Source organism: Elephantulus edwardii, unplaced genomic scaffold (genome assembly GCF_000299155.1).
Source record: "Elephantulus edwardii isolate Elephantulus edwardi_28Jun2011 unplaced genomic scaffold, EleEdw1.0 scaffold00025, whole genome shotgun sequence".
In the NCBI taxonomy this organism is placed as follows: domain Eukaryota; kingdom Metazoa; phylum Chordata; class Mammalia; order Macroscelidea; family Macroscelididae; genus Elephantulus; species Elephantulus edwardii.
In genome coordinates, this window is record NW_006399775.1 from 17,454,603 (window position 1) to 17,469,740 (window position 15,138).

Consider the following 15,138-nt stretch of genomic DNA (forward strand, 5'->3'; position numbering starts at 1 on the left):
GGCCTTATTTTTTGCTATTTCCTTCAAAGCAGCTTGAACTTCTTCTTTCATCACCATAGGCTCTTGCTCATATGTTATTTCATTAAATTCTTCTGTGTCTGCCAATTCGTTTTGACAAAGAACTGCCAGAAGTGCAGGCTGGGCTTAGGAGGAGTTGTGATATTAGGGATATTGTTGCTAATGTTAGATGGATCTTGGCTAGAGAGCAGAGGAATGCCTATCTGTGTTTCACTGATTATGCAAAGGTGTTTGACTGTGTGGATCACAACAAACTGTGGTAGACTCTGAGAAGAATGGGAATCCCAGAACACTTGATCGTGCTAATGTGAAACCTATACTTGGACCAGAAGGCAGTCATCAGAACAGAGCAAGGAAACACTGCATGGTTCAAAATTGGGAAGAGAGTACGCCAGAGATGTATCCTATATCCATACCTTTTAAATCTATATGCAGAACAGATTATCTGGGAGACCGGGCTGTATGAGGAGAAATGTGGCATCAGGATTGGAGGAAGACTGATTAACAATCTGTGTTATGCAGATGACACAACCCTGCTTGCTAAAACTAAGGAGGATTTGAAGCACTTGCTGCAGAACGTCAAAGACTGTAGCTTTCAATATGGATTGAGGCTCAGTATCAAGAAAACAAAGATTCTTACCACTGGGCCAATTGGCAGCATCATGACTGATGGTGAAGAGACTGAGGTTGTTAATGCTTTAGTTTGCTTGGCTCCACAATCAACACTCTTGGCACCAGCAGCCATGAAATTAAAAGACATATGGGAAAGTCTGCTACTTAGAGACTTTGCTAAAGTACTGAAAAGCAACAATGTCACTCTGGAGACTAAGATGAACCTGATATGGGCCATGGTCTTAGAAATCACTTGGTATGCATCAGAGAGCTGGACAATGACTAGGGAGGACAAAAGGAAACCTGATGCCTTTGAGCTGTGGTGTTGAAGAAGAGTATTGAATATATCATGGACTGCTACAAAAACAAACAGGTTCGTCCTAGAGAGGGTAAAGTCAGGCTGCTCCTTGGAGGCAAAGATTCTGAAGCTTCGTCTGACATACTTTAGACATGCTGTAAGGAGGTACCAGTCCTTGGAGAGGAATGTCATGCTTGAAAGGTGAAGGGACAGCTCAGGAGAGGAAGACCTTCTATGAGATGGACTGATTAAGTGCCTGGGGTAATGGGGTAGGTGTGTCAGAGACAGTGAGACTGGTACAGGATAGAACAGGGTTTAGAGCTGTTGTACACAGGGGCTCTATGAGTCACAAGGGACTCAATGGCACATAAAAATAACATCATCATCACATGAATGCAAATCTTGCTGAAGATTATCCAAAAATAAATAGTACACTGACAGATAAGTGCCATATACAAGCTAGGTTTAGAAGAGGTGGTGGTGACAGTTCATCTCTAAATGTTTGATAACATTCACTTGTAAAGCCATCTGGTCCAGGACTTTTTTTGGCTGGAAGTTGTTGTATTACCTTTTTAATGTTTTCTTTTGTAATGGGTCTGTTCAGGTGTTCAATTTCGGTTGGTGTCAGTTCAGGTAGGTTGTGAACTTCTAATATTTGGCCATTTCCTCTAGATTTTCATATTTGTCTGAGTATAATTTTTCTAATATTTCAGTGTTAGCTTTGTTATTTTATTTGGTTCTGTTGTGATGTTGCCCATTTCATCTCTTATTCAGATTATTCGTGTTTTTTCTTCTTGTTCTCCTTTGTTAGTTTTGCTAGTGGTTTGTCGATTTTATTGAGCTTTTCAAAGAATCAACTCCTTGTTTTGTTGATGATTACAATTGTTTTTTGGTTTTCTATTTCATTTATTTCTGCTCTAATTTTTAAAATTTGGTTATTTTTTTAGAGGGGGTTTGGTTTTCTTGCTGTTCTTTTCCAATCTGTTGGAGATGTTGGGTTAGAGAGTCAATAGTCATTTCTTTCTGCTTTTTGATATGTTTGCTTATTGCTATAAATTGACCTATAAACTTATTGCTATAAATTATTACTGCTTTAACTGTTTCCCAGAGGTTTTGGTAAGTGGTGTTTTCATTGTCATTTAAGAAAACTTTTAATTTCATTTATTTCTTCTAGTACCCAGTCATGTTCAAGCAAGGTGTTGTTCAGCTTCCAAATGTATGGGTTTTTCTCCTTTGTCCCCTTGTTATTAATTTCTAATTTTATAGTACTGTGGTCTGAGAAAATTCTTCTTATTATTTCTATGTATTTTAATTTACTGATACTTGCCTTTGACCTAAAATGTTATTAATTCTGGAGAATGTTCCATGTACATTGGAGAAGAAAGTACCCTTGGTTTTGGGAGGGGCATTAGCCTAAAGGTATCTATGAGATTGAGTTGGTTTACCGTGGTTTAATTCTTGAGCATCTTGTTGAGTTTTTTCTGGTAGTTCTATCTTTTCTTGAGAGGGGTGTACTGAAGTCTCCAACTACTATAGTCGTGTTGTCTATTTTTCAGTTTTGTTAATGGGTTTTTTTTAATATATTTTGCAGGTCTTTCATCATTACGCTGAGTGAAATATCTCAGTCAAAAAGGACAAATACTGTATAGGGCCACTGTTGTAAAACGGGACTGATACTGGGGGGTTGAGGGAAGACAGAGAAGGAAGAGAGGAATGATGTATATCGCACTGAAACATATAAGTGGGAGAACTGTTTAAAAGAGATATATGATTGGGTATTATTGTCATGACAGGCGTCCAGAATGAAGGCTGCAGAGTGGCGTGGACTTAGGGGGAGGGATTGCATAACAATGAAAGAAATTTTTCTTTCACTTTTCAAGAAGAGTGAATTAGAGGATAGGGGTGGGAAGGGAGAAAAGTGCAACAATGAATAATTGGAAACCCTAAGTCTTTGTAAACTTTCATTAAAATTTAAAAAAAAAAGAAAAGAAATGCCAATTTCATTGAAATATATAAAGAAAAAAAAAAGAAGAGGCAATGGAACTAGGAATTTAATTGATGTCAGATGGCTCTTGGCCAAAAACAGAGACTACCAGAAGAATGTTTATTGTGTTTGATTGGCTATGTAAAAGCATGTGACTGTGTGGATCACAAAATATTGTGGGTAAAATTGAGAAGAATGGGAATCCCTACACCTAGACCAAGAAGCTGTTATCTGAATACAGCAAGCAAACACTGTATGGTTCAAAATCCATTAAGGAGTGTGTCAGGAATATATCCTTTTTCTAAGCTTTTTCAATCTTTATGTTCAACAGGAGGAAGACTAATCAATAATCTGCATAATGCACACGACACAACCTTGTTGCTGAAATTGAGGAGGACTTGAAGTCTTTTTGCAGAATATCATATGGAAGGAATATCAATCTTCAATACGGACTGCATCTCAGTAACAGGAAAAGAATTATTCTCTCCAGTGGGCAAATAGGCAGCATCATGTTAAGATGGAGAAAAGACTGAAGTTGCTCATGATTTCATCTTGCTTCCTTGGAGAAGGACATCATGCTTGGAAGGGTAGAAGGTCAGACTAAGAGACAAAAACCCTGTTTGAAATGGACTGACACAATGACTGTGGGAAAAGGGTCAGGTGTATTGGAGATAGTGAGGCTGGTTCAGGATAGGGCAGGGTTCAGAGCTATTGTTCAAAGAACTGCTATGAGTCAGAGTCGACTTACGTGAACAATAAATTACAGCCCTTAATGTGGCTTTACGCATACTGTCTCTCCTTAATGGTCTCACTAAAGAATGTGTCAGCAAGGCAGTGACTAAATTAAAGGTTACCTGACTATCAAGTAAGGTAGTATTTAGGGTCTGGAAGGCTTGTCAAAAAAGCAGCAGCCATCAAAAGTGACTACTGAGGAGCTCTGGTGGCCTAGTAGCAAGAAGTTGTGCTGTAAGCTTGAAGGCAAGTGGTTCGAATCCACCAGATGCTCCACTGGAGAAAAGGGGCAACTTCCTTCTGTGCCGGTTGGATATGATTTGATGGTACACAACAAGAAAAGAAAAAAAAATAAAGATATTTAAAAAAATAAAAGTGACTATTGAGCCATCTGTGCCAACACCTTTGTTGTTTGTACTGTCAAATCAGAACTGAGCCATAGCTGTCCCTCTAGTGAGCTTTTAAAGGCAATTCACATGGGAGGAGATTGCCCATCCTTCTCCCAGTATGACTGTCCATTAATCTGTGGGGGGAAAAACCCCAAAACCTAAAAATTAAAATCTATGATCAAAAGTAAAGAATGTTTGAGAGTCTAAAATCAGAAATCACTTGGTTCTTAACTCCATTTTGAAGACTTTCAAATGAGTTTAGAATTCATGTTCAATTTTTTAAAGCTGTCTTTCCAAGCCACTCTGTTTAACATTGGTACTTGCTTGGGAAGCATGTAATTTCAAACACCCACCATGGTGTCTTTCAGCCAGTTATGAAATGTGTTCTCTCTTTTTTTTGGTTCATTGTTGTTGTTGTTGTTCTTCTGTACCATCGTGTGGGATCCGACTGACATAGGAGGAGACTGCCCTTCCTTCTCCAACAGAGCATCTGGTGGATTCAAACCATGCACCTTCGGGATTGCAGTGCAGCTTCCTATGAAATGTGTTCTCTTTTGTGGTCTAACAGAGTGACAATTTTCACTTCTGACAAATGCTTCCTCAACCTTGACCATCTCTACCCCTCAATAAACTCTATTAATTTTTATTTTTAAATACAATCAATCAACAATCCCCCTCAAACCACACTTTGCAATTATCCCCAAAAGGATACTAAGAAATAAAGATGACAGCACCTAATAAATGGTAGAGGTAGAGACAGAATCCAATCCAATTCTCTCTTGATCCACGCTTTTCCCATCATATCACACTTTTACTGGGGTTTGGGGTCATGGTGACTGAGCTTTAATAAAAACTCATCTCATTAATTTTCTAACCTTTAAAGGATCTAAAAAACGTTTTAGTCTACATAATTCTCACTATGTAGAAGCATTTCTCATCTTTCAGTCTAAGTGTTTCATCAAAGTACTTAAAAAAGTACTTACAAACCACAAACAATACATAACAGGTTAAAAACAGATTCTCTTTATTTAAGTCACCTTTGAAGAACTTCCAGGATGGAAGAGTTCCCTGTAAAACTGTTACTATTATTCTGAATGGATCTGGTCTATATAGAGAATGTCAATATTGTTGTTATTGTTATATGCTGTCGAGTCATTTGTGACTCATAGCGACCCTATGTACAACAGCCCTAAACCCTGCTCTGTCCTGTACCAATCACACTGCCTCTGACACACCCATCCCAATTACCCCAGTCACTGAATCAATCCACCTCATAGAGGGTCTTCCCCTCCTGCACTGTCCCTCCACCCTCCCAAGCATGATGTCCCTCTCCAAGGACCCATCCCTCCTGGCAACATGTCCAAAGTATGTCAGACGAAGCCCCAGAATCCTTGCCCCCAAGGAGTAGCATGGTTTAACCCTCTCCAGGATGAATCTGTTTGTTTTCTTGGCAGTCCAGGGTACATTCAATACTCTTCTCCAGCACCACAGCTCAAAGGCATCAATTCTCCTTCTGTTCTCCCTAGTCATTGTCCAACTCTCTGATGTATAACAAGTGATTGCAATATAGGATATTTATTTTATGAAAGTTTACTTTAGTCCACTCTATTTTTAAGGGAGGGAGGCAAAAACCGGAAACTATTATTAAGTGTTTGATTAGCAAAAAGCGATGCACACAAGTCAAAGAGAGGCCACCATGCTCCTCCCTTGAGATCTATACTCAGCACTTCAACATCACATCACTATGCCTTTAAACTGTTTGTCAACATCCTATGTTAATATTATTTTAGGAGTCTTTTTAATTTTGTATACAATTTGATAGGCTATTTTTGGTGCCTGGGACATGAAAAAATTTTTCCTATCTACCAGAGACCAGGGCTTCTAAGCTTCAACTGCTTTTGTCTCTTATGAATGTTATGGCTTTGGGCTTTACTCCCAGGTCTCTCATCTACCTTGACTTGAATTTTGTGTATGGTGTGAGATGTGGATCCTGTTTTAGCTTTCTGCAGGTGGAAGTCCAATTTTATCAGCACCATTTGTTGAAGAGGTTGTCATCTCCCCATTTGACAGCTTTAATTTCCTTGCTGAAAATCAGCTGACCGTAGACAACTGGGTCCTCAATTCTGTTCCATTGGTCTATGTGCCTATCATTGTACCAGTACCACGTTGTTTTACTACTGCTGTGTAGCAGATTTTGAGGTCAGGGAGTGGTATGTTTCCAACCTCATTTTTGTTTCTCAGAAGTGTTTTGCTTATTTGGGGTCTTTTGCCTCTCCAAAATAATTTGACAATTTACCTTTCAATCTGCTTGGAAAATGAATTTGGTATCTGGATTGGGATTGCGATGAATATGTAGATTGCTTTTGGTAGGGTCGTCATTTTCACGATATTGAGTTTTCCTATCCATGAACAGGGCACACTGCCAAATACAGCCAGAAAGGCACAATCTGAAGAGGATAAAATTGATAAATGAGACTTTCTAATGATTAAATCTCTGTGCACATCAAAAACTTTTTCCAATGGGGTGAAAAGAAAACCTACTGACTGGGAACAAACATTTGGTAATACCATCTCAGACAAGAGTCTCATAAAGAAAGTACAGAATACTCTTGGGCTTCCACAAGAAAGAGAATGATAACCCAATTACAAAATGTTCAAAAGACATAGAAAGAATTTACACAGAAGAAGATATTCACATGGCAAACAGACACAAGAAGAAATACTCAAAATCACTGGTGATAAGAGAGATACACAGTGAGATATCATGTCACTTCAGTAATAGTGACAAAGTTTAACAGGACAGTAAGTAATAAATGTTGTAGAGGATGTGGAGAGAAAGGAACTCTTACAAGTTGTTGGTGGAATTGTAAAATGGTACAACCATTCTGGAAGGCACTTTAGTGCTTCCTCAAAAAGCTGAACACAAATTCCATATGACCTAGCTATTCCACTGATAAGAATATACCCTCAGAAAATGAGAACTGAGGCATAAACAGAGACTTGCATACCAATGTTCATAGTAGCATAATTCACCATATCAAGAACATGGAAACAGCCCAGATGTTCAACCACAATCATATGGATTGAGAAATTATGGTATATTCATACAATGGAATACTACATGGCACACAGGAGCAAAGATTTTGTCAATTATTTACCTACCTTGGGAGGAACAGGAGAGCATTATGCTGAGTGAACTTAGTCCCACAAGGACAAATACTGTATAAAACCATTATTGTAGAATGACTTTAAGGACCCGGGGGTTGGGGGGGGGGATGAGGGTGGGGAAAAGAAGGTGGAAACAGAGGGATGAGGACGTGTGGGGTTGGGTTTCGGGGGGGGGGGTGGATGAATCACGGGTTGTATAATTTGATGGGGGAGTGAGGGAAATTGGAAGAATCTGGTCTGAAAAGCAATGTATTTGATTTTTGTACATAATGAAAAAAAATAAAAATAAAAATGGGGGGGGAAATCCCACCAATAGCTTTACCCTAAATAAATTAATGGTTAACTGTCTCTACTTTATGCCATATGGGTTTGCAGATCATAAAGAAAACTTTTATTTTCATAAATTTTTTTCTAGAATTACCAATTTTTTAAAGTATAATTTCCATTTTATTTTCAGATGAGTTTTTATTTTTCAGCCTTTAAGGAATCAAATCTTTACATGGGCTGTGATGGTGGTCATGGGGCAGCACCTGAAGGTCTAAATCTGGATGGAGGTGTTCGGTCCTTCAGGGCTTCACAAGAACGGTTCCTCACTACCTTGCTGTGAATGGCACAACTCACACAGTAGTGCAGCTTCTGCCTCTACTATACTACGAACTATGAACTTTGTAATTGTTTTGTCTTTGGGTCCACAGCAGGTGCAGTTATTGCAGTGAACAGGCTGCACATGGCTACAGCCCTTTTTGGCACAAGTGTTGTTTCTTCTTTTCAATGTCATCTTAGAAGTGATGGCCCAAGAAAAAATTACCAATTTTTTTAAGGTTTTAAGCCTTTCTAGGTTATTTAATAATTCAAAAGTTTATGTAGGAAGATAATAAAGTCTTCACCTCTAACTTCATTAAAGCTAGTACTTTAGAAATTAAGAACACGGTGAAATATTGAGTAGTGGGTGGAGAGTAAAGAAAAAATAAAACAAAATTAATAAATTAATTGATCCATGTAAAGTGTTCAGAGCAAACATTTTTCAAAGGGAGAAACAATAACATATGAAGCAGGTAAAATGAAAGTAAAATCCTAATCCTTGACCTGGCTTAATTTCAGTTACTAGTTGAGAAAGGAAAATAAGGGTTAATAAGGGTTATTTTACTGAATGCTCCCCTCTTCTGGATGTATTTCCCATCTCTAAGTACAACCGCTCCCACCTCCAAATCAGCATTTACTCTCAGTGATTATAGGGGGTTTGTAAAATAAATATTTTAATTTTCTTGTAGACTTTTTGTCAGGTTTGAATTACTTTTTCTTGCAGTATAGCAGGACAAATTTACATGTTTAGACTTAATTTTATTTGCTAGGTCCTCTTGGTTGTTGTTAATATTTTTTTTAAAACCTAAAAAAAAACAAAATAAAAACAAACAAAAAAAACCCCAAACAACAAAACAAACCAAGCAAATCAGTAACAACAAAATTCACATCATAATTAAAGAGTTAGATTGTTCCAGGCAACCAGAGCATGCCTGCAATATGAATACTATTCATTAAGTTCAGATACATACTAGTTCAGGATGGTTTGGAAGGCCACATTTCTTGCATGGTTCATCATCATCTGCTGGGACTGCCTCTTCATTTTCCTTTTCTTCTTCCTCTTCTGAAACTGCCGATGACTTTTCAGTGTCAGTCCCTTCACTTTCATCATTGCTGAAATATTTCCACCTGCCACGTGTTCGAGAACCAGTCCATCGAACTTTACCCTTGGGTTTTACCTTGTGCAAAACGAAAAACAGAAGTGGCTATAATAAAATTTAAAAAAACCTTTCTTCTGTTCACAGGTGAGGTACACAATCATTATAGACTATTTAGTCAAAACACAAAGAAAAAAAAATAAGAATGACTAACTGTACCAATAGATATGCCTATTACTAAATTCCAGTACTATTTCAATTATTATTATAATGGTATCATGGTGAATGTTTGAACATATTTCCCCTTGTCACTGCATATGACTGTATAATATGCCATCACCTCTTATCTAGTTTCCCATTAGACATTTACGTAGTTGTTTCCCATTTTTTCACTTTTATCAACAAAATAGGCTTAAAAATACAAATTTTTTACGTAAACTTCTGTGGTTAGGATAAATTCCTCGAAGAGGATTCTGGGTCAAAGGCTATGAATATTTTAAAGGCTCTACAACAGAGCTTTGACTATATTTTCATATACTGTTATATAAGATTTAAAATTTTATGTTAGAAATTAAGTAAAAAATTCTAAATGAGTTATAACTATACACGGAAATCATGACAAACAAAATATTTATTATTTAGAAAGCCAGTTTACAAAGCTGTGAACAGCTTTCTAATATCTAGTTTTGTAATATTTTAACTCACATTACAAGCTTTTTCCAAATTATAATTCCCCTGCAAAATACAAAGTTACTCTAAAAGCAAAATAAAGAGGAAACTTTTTTTTAAAAAAAAAAAGGAACTGAAACACAGAATATTGGTCAATAAATGATTACTTAGAATGAAAGATCAAATTTGGTCACCTAAACAAATTAAATATAAAAGTAGCACTTTTAATTGTAGCAAACTCCTATGGACTAGCCAAAGAGTTATATGAGAGATTGTTTAAAAATATAACAGAATTCTGGATTTTCTAAAATTAATAACTGAAAGAGACAATGGGAGGAAGACACTCAAATGCACTGGAAATGTGAAGGCACATTATCAAGGCCTTTTCTGGAGAGCAGTATGACAATCACAATTAAAATTTAAAATATACATGCCTCTTGACCCAGCAATTCCAATTCTAGGAGTCTATTCTAAAGAAATACTCACTCATGTCCAAAAGGATCTTCAATGCAGCATTGCCTGTAATAGTGAAAAATTGGAAACAACCTAAATGTCAATCAATAAGGGAGCAGTTAAATAAGCTGAGGTACATCCACACTATGGAATACTACATGGCCATTAATAAGCAAAGGTAGACTACACTTACTGACATGGAAGGAGTTCCAAGACACATTGTTAAATGGAAAAAAGAAATTATAGCTTATTTTTCAATTAAGTAGGTAAGTGGTTATAAGCATACAGAAAAGGATGTAAAGATATGTACCCCAAACTCTTGGCTATGAGGAGGAGGTCCTTTTGTGAATCTGTTATTATTTTTTTCTTTTTTTCTTAACAAAGCTTTTATATTACATACATAAATTTACAGGGAGAGCATATTCCTATACTGCTTGCCAAATACTGTTTTAAAGTTTGTAAGATGACAAGACTATACAGTCTGAAATTTGATACTTGTTGCTAATAACAGAGGTAAAAAGTTTAGCTGTTTTTGTGGTTTGGTTTTTTTTGGAAAAAAAAACAAAACAACAAAAAAACAAAAACTCTTTTGAATGACTACTTTTTCGTGAAAAGCCAAGTAATTGTCAACAGCTATATATTTCTAGTGAAAAAACTCAGAATAAAAGCTTTACCTTGCTTACTTTAGAATTTGTATCCTTTTCTATTTTTTTCAAATTTTCTTTTTTGTCTGTTTTTTGCAAAGCTGATGATTCTTCTTCAATTTCATCTTCTCTTTTTTTATCAGCTTTCTGATCTCTTATCTCGGCTACTTTTGCAGTGGGTCTAGATATTCTTGGAGACCTCCTTAAGGTTCGGCCCATACTTGCTTTCTCTTCTTCCTTTTCTGTCTTCTCTTGCTTGGTTTCTGTTTCTGGGATTTTGGAGGGAGAATCTGGCTTCTTCTTTCGACTGGATATCCGAATGGTTAATTTGATGCCCTCTTTCTGCCTTTCGGAGGTTATCTCTCTATTTTCTGAGGCAGTGTTTTCTTCTTCAGGAATCAATTTATACTTGTATTTACTTTTTTGTACCGAACCCTTTGTCTCAGAAGAATCTTCGATGCCAGAGGCCTGGGTTTTGTTCAGATTATCTATTTCCACCTTCAATGACTCAGAATCTTTTAGAATGTTTTGCCTTGTTGCTTCTAGGGACTGACCTTCAATAGAACTTGTACTCTCACACAGTACTACTTTTTTATCTGAGGCTGGTTTTTCAGAAAGATCAGTTATACTGGATGATGATGTTTCAAGTGCCTCAGAAGAACCTGTCTTTTCCGATTCCTTTTCAATACTTTTTGTAACTTCTTCTGGTATTGGACTCAGTCTTTGTGTGTCTTTATCCAGAAAACCTGCTTTGGACTTCTCTAACTTTTCAAGACAGTCTAGGAGTGGTAGGCGCTTATCTTTCTTATTTTTTTGAGATTTCTCTTCCGCTATCATGGTACAGCATTCAGTGGTAGATAAAACATTTTTTAAAGAGAGATCCTTTGCCATTTCAGAAGTGTCAAGAGAAGCTTCTATTTCTAGAGGACGAGGTTGCCCTTTCTGACTGTGGGTTTCTGAAACAGAAATGGAATTATCTGAATCTTTCCTTGAAGGGTTAAATTCCTTCTCAAGTTCACCTGTTTTTATACTTGTGATGACAGAATTTAAGGACTCTGTTCCATTTTCTTCCATCATGACATCTTTGTCCTTAGATGGGCTACAGCCATCTTCCTTTGCATCCTGTAACTTTGTCTCTATTTGTTCTGCCTTAATATTTGACGTAACCTTTTCATCACCAATTTCTCCATTTACCAATTGTTTCCCTTCAAGGTTCAAAGAAGTAATAGTAGGGATCCTTATACAAGTCTCTTCTTCCTGTTTTATTTCATCTTTCAAAAACTCTTTTGTTGGAGTGACTGATTTACACAAAGGTCCTTTGACTGGACTATCAAAATCCTCACTCAGTTTAATTTCTCGCTTTTTTAGTGGTATCTTAGCCTGCTGGTCATTTTTAAGTTTCTCAGTTTCTTCTGTAGATTTCTCAGTAATTTCTTGAGAAGATTTAAGATTGCCACCAAACTCTAGTCTCTCAGTTTCCTGAGTCATTACTTTGTCCGTGCAACTTTTACTATCTTTAGATTCTCCTCTACATTCTTTTACTTCAACTTTAGTAGGCTTGACATTTTCCTTGAATGAATCATTTTTTTCCTTGATGATCTTTATGTCCTCACTTTCTGACAAAGGTTTTTCTAGCTTCACTATGACTGGTAGTTTCACAAGCTCCTTCTCATCATCTTTCTCTATTTTCACAGTAGTCTCTTCTAGAACATCAGGTGTAGAGTCAACTGGCTGCTCATCAACTTTCATCTTTTCATTTTCTTTCTGTTGTTCTAAAAAGAAAAAACAATAATTATATGCACAGAACTTTCTGAGGTTATAAAATATAGATACTTAATATAATGTTGTTGGATACTGCCAAAGTCAATTTTGATTCAGAGCTTCCCCCTATGACGGAAGAGAAGTGCCCTAGTGTTTTGTTCACTGCAGTGCTTACAGAAGCAGATTTTTACATTTGACATTTCTCTCTTAAGAGAAGTAATTTTTGTAACAGTATATATTATACAAAATGACAATAAAGAAAATTTCTATATACTAGAAAAATACTTTCTAGGAAGACTGACATTTCTGCTTTATAAGTTAAGCGTCAATATTGCTTATGGCTTGAAATAGTTAAATAATTCTGGTCATTCACTCCAATTCAAATGATAATTATTTTTGTTAAGTACAAAGGAGTGGGAACTGACTCATAACTGACTCTATGGTGGATTTCCAGTTATAAGCACATGGGAGAAGACTGCCCCTCTTTTTCTTGTGGAGCAGCTACTGGATTCAAACTGAGTGTCTTCAGGTTGGTAGCACTAGTTCTTATCTACAGGCTACCAGAGTTCATTCAAATTATACCTCAAAATTACACTGAAGTATTATACAAAGAATAGACATATTTGTTTTAGAAAATGAAAACTATTCTTTGCAAGTAAGTGAGCACTTCATTTCACTGAAGAAATATGAGCAGGCCAATGGGAAAAGTTTTTCTGTTTTATTCAGATGATAAAACTAATATTAATTATTAATTAATTCCTTATTCTCTGAGAAATATTGCCCAATTCTACGATCCAGAGGCAATCACTACTAACATTTTGTTATTTCTGGTAAATATATATATATATTCATTAAGTTGGTAGTGAACATGCTCACTCATATTTCCCATTGAAACTTTAGTAAGTTTATACTGATAAACATCAATTCAAAACAAAGTTTTTCCAAGACAGTAATTTCTTTTTTTTTTTTCAATTTCTTTTTAAAATGTTTACCAGATTATCAATGAACTGATAAACCAGGCAGAGTCACAGTATAGATTTCATGAGAATGAAAAAAGTCAAGTGACGAAGACACGATTCTGAAACGGAATAAATCCCTTCAAAATTTAACTATTTTTATTACAAAGTACCATGTTTTTGACGACTAAGGTGTATCTGATAGAAGCCAATTTTTTTCTTTCCAATTACTTGCTATGAATCTAAGAGAGGGACAATGAATAAGGATGATAGAAGAATTATTGAGGCTTTTAAGCTGTGGTACTGAAGAACACTTAACATCCCATGGACAGCCAAAAACATGGATGTCTTGGTAAGGATGCAGCTGGAGTACTCTTTCAAGGCAAGAATGATGAGGCTTTGCCTCACATTCTTTGGGGATGTTGCTAGGAGGGGTTTTCCTTGAAGGGGGACATGATGCTGGGAAGGGTGGAGGGTCGGTGAAGGAAAGGAAGACCCTCAACTGGGTGAAATGACACAGTGACTGCTGCAATGGGCTCTTGTGTGTCAGGAAGTGTGAGGATCATGCAGGATAGAACAAGGTTTAGATCTCTGTTTAGAGAGTCACTGTAGTTGTACTTGACAGCATCTAACAACAACAAAAAACATGGGGTTTTTTTAAGCTCCATCATGTGCAACAGTTTAAAATAAGAATTAAGAATCATTCAGAACCTTACATTAGTACTCTGCCATCTTTAAAAATAACCTCAATCTAAAGCTGAACCTTCACAGAAAGCAATAATTTCTTAAGTTTATGGTTATAAAAATCAGTTCAATATCTCAGTGCAACCCAAATTAACAGATGGTATACCAACTGACATATTTCAGCTCACAGATGCTGCCCTGGACGTGCTCACCAAGTTGTGCCAAGAAATCTGAAGAACAACCACTTGGCCAACTGACTGGAAGAGATCTATATTTGTTTCTATCCCAAAGAAAGGTGACCCAACAGAGTGTGGAAACTATAGAACAATCTCACTGATTTCATATGCAAGCAAGATTTTACTGAAGATTATCCAAAAATGACTGGAACAGCACATCAGCAGAGAACTACCAGAAGTCCAGGCTGGGTTTAGAAGGGGTCGTGGTACTAGGGATATTGTAGCTGATGTTAGATGGATCTTAGCTGAAAGCAGAGAATACCAGAGGAATGTCTGTGTTTCACTGACGATGCAAACGCATTTGACTGTGTGGATCATAACAAACTATGGCTGACTCTGAGAAGAATGTGAATCCCAGAACACTTGATTGTTCTAATGAGAAACCTATACTTGGACCAGGAGGCAGTCATCAGAACAGAGCAAGGGAACACTGCATGGTTCAAAATTGTGAAGGGCGTAGGCCAGGGATACATCCTATCTCCATACCTTTTCAACCTATATGCAGAACAGATTATCCGGGAGGCTGGGCTCTATGAGGAGAAATGTGGGGTCAAGATTGGGGGACGATTTATCAACAATCTGCGTTATGCAGATGACACAACCCTGCTTGCTGAAACTGAAGAGGACCTGAAGCACCTGCTGCAGAGGGTCAGGGACTGCAGCCTACAATATGGATTGAGGCTCAATGTCAGGAAGACAAAGATTCTCACCACTGGACCAATTGGCAGCATCAGGATGGATGGTGAAGAGACTGAGATTGTACGCAGCTTTAGTTTGCTTGGCTCCACAGTCAACACTCTTGGCACCAGTAGCCAGGAAATTAAAAAGCGCATTGCCATGGGAAAGTCTGCTATT

General features: G+C 37.0%; 1 protein-coding gene across 1 annotated transcript in view; it reads right to left on the bottom strand.

Annotated features, from left to right (window-relative positions):
- RSF1 (remodeling and spacing factor 1) overlaps window positions 1-15,138 on the bottom strand; it is a 149,460-nt gene that overhangs the window by 48,997 nt on the left and 85,325 nt on the right. The window contains exons 6-7 of the mRNA XM_006882884.1: window positions 10,677-12,418; window positions 8,755-8,961 (exon numbers count right to left, since the gene is read on the bottom strand). Of these exons, the coding sequence (XP_006882946.1) occupies window positions 8,755-8,961; window positions 10,677-12,418 (1,949 nt within the window). The remainder of the gene's footprint in view (window positions 1-8,754; window positions 8,962-10,676; window positions 12,419-15,138) is intronic.